Source organism: Micropterus salmoides, unplaced genomic scaffold, assembly GCF_014851395.1.
Source record: "Micropterus salmoides isolate LMB-PRFRI ecotype aquatic unplaced genomic scaffold, ASM1485139v1 Ms_hic_scaffold_17, whole genome shotgun sequence".
Classification (NCBI taxonomy): domain Eukaryota; kingdom Metazoa; phylum Chordata; class Actinopteri; order Centrarchiformes; family Centrarchidae; genus Micropterus; species Micropterus salmoides.
Window position 1 is genome coordinate 25833056 of NW_024040817.1, and position 8119 is coordinate 25841174.

Sequence of the window (8119 nt, forward strand, 5' to 3'; positions counted from 1 at the left end):
TCTTTGCTGTCAAGTAGATGAGGACAGCCTTTTTTTTCTTCTTTATCTCTGCTGCTTGTCCTTCCTTCCCTGTCTCTGCTCTCTCCGCAATCCTTGACATCCTGGAAACTGACCACAAAGCCCGGGGAAGACAATTCATTTAGCAAAATAAAAATAAAAACAACGGAAGAAATATGACGATTAAGTGAGATCATTTTGCTTTTTGGCAAAGCATATCAGCTCTTATCAAGTGTAATTTTGCTGGCTTTGGTGGAGGGGCTTGACTTTATCTGCTTTGTTTTTTCAGGAAATTAACATTTGTTTTAGGAAAAAGAAACTAGAACCAAGTTGAATTATTTCATTGAGATTTGAAATTGAGTTCACCAAGATTTTGAATTTACCATAGAATGTGACTAGACAATAGTGTTGGGAAAGTTACTTGAAAATGTAATAAATTCTCTCCACAACAGTAATTATTACTAATTACTTAACAGCAAAAGTAATTAGTTTCATTGCTTGTTACATTACTTTGCTTACTTGGCCCAACTCTTAAAGGTGCCTTTAAACAGCTCCATACCCACAGGTACACATCAATTAAACACATAGAAATAGAAGGAATAGAAGATATTTACTGACCATCAGCAGCTAGCCAGCAGTTGTTAGCCCCAGCGACTGCATTGCTTCAGAAGTCCTCGTGTCAGAATGAAGCTGTGGGGTTCACACATCCACTCCAACTCTCTACTAAACCGGCCAATTCCTGAATTTACTCTTATCCGTGGCTAACGTTAGCTAGATTACTAAGGAGACACAACATAAATATAGCTGTGCTCACAATCACTCGCTTGTTCACATATTCCCTATTTGTAAAAAAAAGAGGTGTGTTGGTTTACTGTATACTGTGGTGAAATATTCGGGCTATAACAGCACTACATTACAGCAACCATGGACACCACTTTGCTCTATTGTAGGAATTTTTGCGGGAGTTACTTATCTTATATTTAGTTTCAAAATGGAGGAAAGTAAATCTAGTGCCAAAGTATATCTGGATTGGTTTTGGTACAGCCAAAGACAACTTTGCAATTACCAGGACTCACATTTCTCCATGCCTACAGCTGGTTAACGTGTTTCCCAGCAGTCTGTCACCTGAACGCACAGAGACCAAACTCTCCATCAAACTTCTGGTAAGATGAGCCAGCCAATATCGAAGGGCATTTTTATGAACCATTGTGTTTTAACACTCTCTTACTGTTGAAAATTCAAGGTTTTACGCACAGAAGAACTCAGATCTTGCAAGTATTATCTATGAATGCCAAACGAGCCAATTATTTAATAAGTTTTGCATTACTGCAATCGTCAGCCCTTTGTTGAAGTGTTAGCAAACAAAAAGAAATCATTCCATGCTTTGGGGTGTCTTCATTTACCTCACTGCAAATTACCCAAGAGGAAATGGCCAGTGCAAGTGGATTGTGGGACTTTATTTGAATGTTTCCTGCGGTAAGTTATTCCTTTGTCTGGGCTGAGCTAATAGCAGGGAATGGGATTCAAATAGAGTCAAGCTGCCTCCTGAGATCCCTCAATCCACCGTCGCCATAAAAAGAGGTCTGAGGCCAGTCTAAATATTTGGTAGTCTTAGCAGGTTCATGTTAAAAGACACACACACACACACACACACACACACACACACACACACACACACACACACACACACAGTGAATGCACAAGCAGGCCGAGGCTGTGAAGTTGAATGGCATAGCTCAAAGCCTTCCTCCCCCTATCCCTGCCTCTTTCTCTCTCTAAACCGCCAAACCATTCTCCCCCTTTCTCCAGCTCAGAGGAATTCATTAACTGCCTCTCCACAGAGACACTATGGAAATCAGGCAGCTACAAAGGCAGAGAGAGAGGGAGAGAGAGAGGGAAAGAAGAGGGAGGGGTGGTGGTGGTGGTGAATGGGGCTATATTATCCTATTAGATGGTGGATATGTCTCGTTTCCCTCCCCTGTCATGAGAAAAACATTAATTTTAAGTGAGAAATGAGGGAGGGAGGGAGAGAGAGAGAGGGAGAGAGAGATGGAGAGAGAGGGAGAAATGGTGAGGGTCTTTAACATTGCTCTTTTATCGAGCTGAAATGGAGAGTCCCCTGGCTCCATTTACCTTGGCAATGAGGATAGAGTCGCTCTCCATGAATGCCATTTAAAATGCCATGGAGATTAAGCATCCTCTCTCTCACTCTCTCTCTATTTCACACACACACACACATACACACACTACAGCAGCAGCGGCAGCAGTGGCGACAGTGCTCGTCATAATATGTGTTTAGGAAAACAGCTTTGAGATTCATGAGTAAAGCCCTGTAGGTGCCAGGGCTGAGGAGGGAAGAGAACGGAGAAAGAGACAGAGAGGACCATCACTTAGCCAGAGTGGGCTTTAAGCACTGTAATTAAATCATTAGATCCTCCCCTCTTCCCTCCCTCCAACAACCCTTCCTCTCCTCTCCTCTCCTCTCTCTCTCTCTCTCTCTCAGCTCAGCCAAGCTCATCAGGGGCTCCAGTGTGAAATGATGAATCTGTATTTATGGGGATGGAGTAATTACACAGCTAACCTCTGAGGGAACCCAGGAGGGCCACAGGGCCACTGAACAGGGCGCTGGGTGCTCAACCTCATTAGCACTGCCCAAATGTGCATGTGTGTGTGTGTGACAGAGTGTGTGTGCATGTGTTCAAAGGAGCAGATTGAAACAGGCTTGCTTGTTTTGATAGTTAAGCCTGTGAGGAAACATCAATCTGTATCCATCCAGATTTACACTTTACACTTTTCCACATTCAAACTATTTTTTCCCCCGAATTTATAAATGTAACCTCTTATTTCCCTACCAAATATACCCCACAACATCAGTGACTTTACACCTGGGCCTAACAGAGTACAGTAGCCCATTCTTCTCTACAGACATCTGTCATTTTCCACTCCACAGCTCCTGTGTGCTCCATATCTCTGCTATCTCTTATCCTCGTCAATCTCTGTCATTACCTTCAGTCTCCTTTATCTTCGCTCTGAAAATATGCTCCACTGACTTCCGTCGATAATCACGGACATTCCTCTCGGATCTGGCCGACCATATCGATGCCTCCCGGCCCATCTGCTGGCCAGAATGTCCCGGCATACCCTGCGGATCAGCTGTCAAAGCATGGAGGAAAAAGGACACCTATAATATAATATAGTTCATATGTTCAAATTGCAACAGTTGTTTAAACCATTATTATTATTATTATTATTATTATTATTATTATTATTATTATTATTATTATTATTATTTATCCTATTATTACTACACATTTTTCAACTATACTAATACTTTACTAATAGTAGCCAATAACAACGTGTGCACAGCAGAGGACAGAGTGAGGTGGTGCATTTGTTTAAAAAAAGTCACTCTGGACACAAAAAAGACAAATATACACTGCACAGACTTGCACACACTTCACAGGTTTTCTCTTCTGTATAGACACAGCGAAGACTGCAGAAATTAGATCACACACACCAACACACACACACACACACACACACACACACGACCTAGGCTAACCAATGCACTAATCGCCTGCCCCGGGCATAGGAGGAGCTTGGTGCTTAAGTAGGCTGCCAATCAGTCAGTCAGCTCCACATCCAGAAGCTCCTGCGGCCAGACGCACGCATCACTTCGCACTCGAGGTGCCAAAAAGCGGCTCTGATACAACTCCGGGTCGGTGGAAGTGGAGAAGCTTGACAGTTTCTAAAAGGGGGACTCTGGTGATTTAGACACCCCCTTCATCCTCTTCTCCTTCTTTCTTGGGATTTCTACTTTCTCCCCCCCTCCCCTCTGCCTGCTCTTGCTGTTGTGTGGCTTTGACTTTGAGAGAGATTTACTGAACGCGTTCTCCGGACATGTCTTTCCCTCAGCTGGGGTACCCCCAGTTCCTCAGTGCCTCTCATGAGGTGTACGGGGGCGAGCGGCCGGCCTCTGCCAGGGAAGGAGGCACCGAGGGCGGCGTAAGCTCGTCCGCCACCGCCGCGGCCGTCGGCTCCATGCTGGGAATGTACGGGAGCCCATGGGCGGCTCATAACTACAGTGCCTTTCTGCCGTACAGCGGAGCCACAGACCTCGCCCTAATAACCCAGATGGTGAGAGTTGATTCTTGTTCACCCGAAGAGTGAAGCAACTCGGGTGTTAATGATGCACTATCACTGCTTCTTGTCAGGCTGAGCTCTTGTTTATTGTAAACTAATTACAATCAATTATCCAACAGTCTAAAGTGATTAAGATATGTTAATACTGGTCATTCTTTTTCTAGGATAGCCTATTTGTGGGTTTACAGTCGTTGATATATAATCAACTGCTCCAAACGGGCAGTTAACATTTCATGATCTTAATATGTAAATGCTTCCTATAGACTATGTATTTAGGTTTTGTATGGGCAAATATTGAATCATCACACATGTAAGAAATGCGTCATCTTTATGGTTAAAATTGCTAGTTCACATTTTTTTTGTATAAATTAGGCTATTGAAATGTTAAAAGGAATCACTGGTAATTTAGACATTAACTACTGGCTACAGAGTAGGCCTAGTGGCCTTTATGTTTTAGAGAAAAATAGCGTTTATTAATTATAAAAACACAATTAATATTAGTAATTAATAGTTAATAAAATGTAGCCACTCTTTAGAAATTAATCATTCCTTATTAGTTCGTTAAATCGAAACAAACAGAAATATTTTAATGTAGAAGGGAAGCCTCTTATAAATAATGCGTTATTTACTTGTAAATAAATAATTGTTAAGGGCTATTTTCTTAATTCAGGATAGGCCTATGTTAAATTCCTGTTTTTCCGACAAATGGACTATTTGGTGACAAATTGACGCGATATTGAAAGTTTTCGAAACTTTCTTGCTGCACAAAAAAAAATAAAACAAAATAAAAAAAATACAGCAGGCCTTATTCAAAAGTTGTTTTTCAGGCATTATCTGAACTTGAAGAGGAAATCATTTTAAGCACAAGTTGCTCAACAAGTTGTCACCTCTGTCCCTCCAATAACGTTTCAGGGCTCCCAGTATGAGCTGAAGGAAAGCCCGGGGTCCCACCCAGCCTCTCTACCTGTCCACGCCGCTCAAGGCTTCTACCCGTACGGCCAGTACCCATACGGGGACCCGTCTAGGGCCAAGACGGCCACCCGGGAGACCACCAGCACCCTGAAGGCCTGGTTGCAAGAGCACCAGAAGAACCCTTACCCCACTAAAGGAGAGAAGATAATGCTTGCTATCATCACCAGGATGACACTCACACAGGTGGGTAGTGTGTTGTGTTTCATGTGTGGCCTGGTACCACACAGTTGGAACACTAGCCGAGGGCTAATTATTAAGGACCCTATGGAACATTTGATAGGACACACACAGCCCACTCAACAGTGGTGGGCATCAGTGTCAAGGATAAATTAGGCCTGCCATTTACTTGTTTTTCAAAAGTTATGTCACCCTCCTCACTTCCTCTAAGAGCAATAGTTAATTTAACTAGGCTACTTGTTACATTACTTAATATGATACTGCAGCTGTGTGACTGAAGAAGTCACACTTTCACCCCGAGAGAGAAAAGTCTCCAGATATTTCTGATTTTAAAGCTCGTTTAATGATATAGAGGAATTATGGGGAAACGAGGTGAACATTAATTAAGTTTTTTTTGCATATTTAATCATTCCATATTTCCGGTGTGCAGCCCTGTGCTGTCGAACGAGCAGTGATTTTATTTATAACGCGTAAAAACATCTTTCCATTTTCCAGGTGTCCACGTGGTTCGCGAACGCCCGCAGACGCCTGAAGAAGGAGAACAAGGTAACATGGGGCCGAAGCGCCGAGGACCGGGACGGCCGCATCTTCAGCAGCGACAACGAGGACGAGCACGGCAAGAACGGCAGCGACGAGGAAGACGAAGACGAGGAAATTGATTTGGAAACTGTCGATATCGAGAGACCCGAGGAGGAGCGAGCAGGGGAGCAGGGCTCCGGAAAGGGAGAGGGAGAGGCAGGCCTGACCGCCAGAGAGCAGGCCTCGGAGCCGAAGAGCTCGGACAGCAGCAGGACGCTTTCTGTCGAGGGCCTAAGAGGAGTGGAGGCGGCTATTTCTCTCAATAGATCGCCCGTTGTCAAACTCGCAGTGGATCGATCTCCCAGCAGACAGGAGTGCCAGAGACCACCGCAGAGCAAACCCAAAATCTGGTCACTGGCAGAGACCGCCACGGCCCCCGAAAGCTCGCACAAACCTTCCCCCGCTGCCCATGCGCACCACCCGGCTTTGGCCTCCGCTGGCCACCCGGCCTTACTCCCGGGTCATGGGATATATACATGCCAGATTGGCAAGCTGCACAACTGGGCCAACGCGGCTTTTCTGAATGCCAACTCTATTTTGAACATGAGGTCGCTCCTCGGAGGGGCGCCGGCCGGACACCTGCCTCTCCATGGCGCAGTGCCGGTTGCCCGTCATGACGCACGACCGGCGGCGGCGGGCCACGGAACTTCGGGAACGGAAGATGACAGTGATATAGAGTCGTCAGGAAGCTTCAGTCCAAAAAGAGATGGTATGGGCTGCATTTGATTGTATAACCCTCTGCAATTAATGCCTTTACCGAACAGACCTCAGTACTTTGAGGCATATGTCGGCAAGAAATGATCCATCAAAATAATTATTTACAGGACAATACAAGTACAATTTATACTAGTGAAAGTCTAACAGGTAAAGGGTTATTTATTTGGCCATATTCTTCTTTTTACAGAAGAAGACCACAGGCCTGACTCCCTGAAGTCCCCATTCCAGCTGATCACTGACAGGTAACCTCATGCATCTGAAATCAATTTGGCATTGTGACATTATCCACCTCAATTTCTTTCCACATGTCTTCTGCTAAATGAACCTTAAAGCAGAGGTAAACACTGTTACACCTGACTGGGCGGAGGGCAGAACTCAGCACATAAATCATGTGATTGAGTCCCCACTTTAACGCCTCGTCAGGCAGCAGTCTAATATATCCTGCGGCGCACCCCAACAACGCAGAGTTATCGCCACCCATGCCATTTAAATAATCTGCCGCCATTTATTCACGCCCCCTCAGTGAATGCAGCTAATGTATGTCAAAGAAAACGCTAATAGCAACATCAGGAATGTAGTGGAGGGTGAAAAGACATAAAACAATTTACCTATAGTGTTTTTCAATTTGCATAAATCAAATTTTACATTATTCAAGATGATCTTTAGAAAGTGAAACCAATAATATTAAAACTAACTATTAAAATAACGTATTTGACAATATACTTGTATATATTTGTATTTATAATTCAGACTTAGATACATTATATACACATATTTTAACTCTAACATTTGAGTACATTTATCCTACCGTTGCACTATATCGCCTCTGACTTCCGTTTCTTTTTGTGCTCTTTCCTCACTTCAGACCTCACCATGGGACAACACCACAGCGAGTTCTGACAACAACATCATGAGAAGACAAAGCAAAAAAAAAAAAACAGACAAAAGAAAAGAAAAGAGAAAGGAATAATTTTATTTAAGTGAGACAGTTTAATGAAGGCTATTTTGTGACAGTGCAACCTGTCATAGTATTACTGTTTAGCTTCTACATGCAAAAAGAGATGGTTCGTTTTGTCACAGATTTGCTTGTATCTCTCTCTCTCTCTCTTTTATGTCCTATGTTCTTTCTTTGCCTCTTCTGTTGTGAATGGAAACCTTGAAAATTGTAAATACAGGATATGAATTTGTCTTTAAAGAATATATTTTTTGGGAACTAAATAAATGTCATTATAGTCATTTATTATTGGAGAGTTATTTCCCTGTACCTAATTAGAAATCAGGGGGAAAGGGGTGCCATGGGTGTGTAGTGGTGACTTCCTAATGCCAGAACTCAAGTTATTTTCAGAAAGATTTTATCTTGTTTTGTAGGGTTGGTATAAATTTTTATCATTTTAATGCACATGATTTTAATTTATCTGATAGATATGTTTTTGAAGACATCATTATGTTCTAAACGCCAACATGGAAAATATCTTTTTATTTTATTTTCTACCTCTGAGAAATTAAGATAATTAGGTATTGATACATTGAATAT

General features: G+C 42.9%; 1 protein-coding gene across 1 annotated transcript; it reads left to right on the top strand.

Annotated features, from left to right (window-relative positions):
- The first annotated feature begins 3574 nt into the window (after positions 1 to 3574).
- On the top strand, positions 3575 to 7803 carry irx1b (iroquois homeobox 1b). The gene is made up of 5 exons (XM_038724073.1): positions 3575 to 4134; positions 5053 to 5295; positions 5785 to 6577; positions 6773 to 6827; positions 7451 to 7803. The coding sequence occupies exons 1-5, from the start codon at positions 3898 to 3900 to the stop codon at positions 7497 to 7499; spliced, it is 1377 nt and encodes a 458-aa protein (XP_038580001.1). The 5' UTR covers positions 3575 to 3897; the 3' UTR covers positions 7500 to 7803.
- The last annotated feature ends 316 nt before the right edge of the window (positions 7804 to 8119 follow it).

Coding starts and splice junctions, on each gene's coding strand:
- irx1b (XM_038724073.1), top strand. CDS start 3,898: ATGTCTTTCCCTCAGCTGGGGTACCCCCAGTTCCTCAGTGCCTCTCAT. Junction 4,135..5,052: donor TCGCCCTAATAACCCAGATG/GTGAGAGTTGAT, acceptor ATAACGTTTCAG/GGCTCCCAGTATGAGCTGAA. Junction 6,828..7,450: donor TTCCAGCTGATCACTGACAG/GTAACCTCATGC, acceptor TCCTCACTTCAG/ACCTCACCATGGGACAACAC.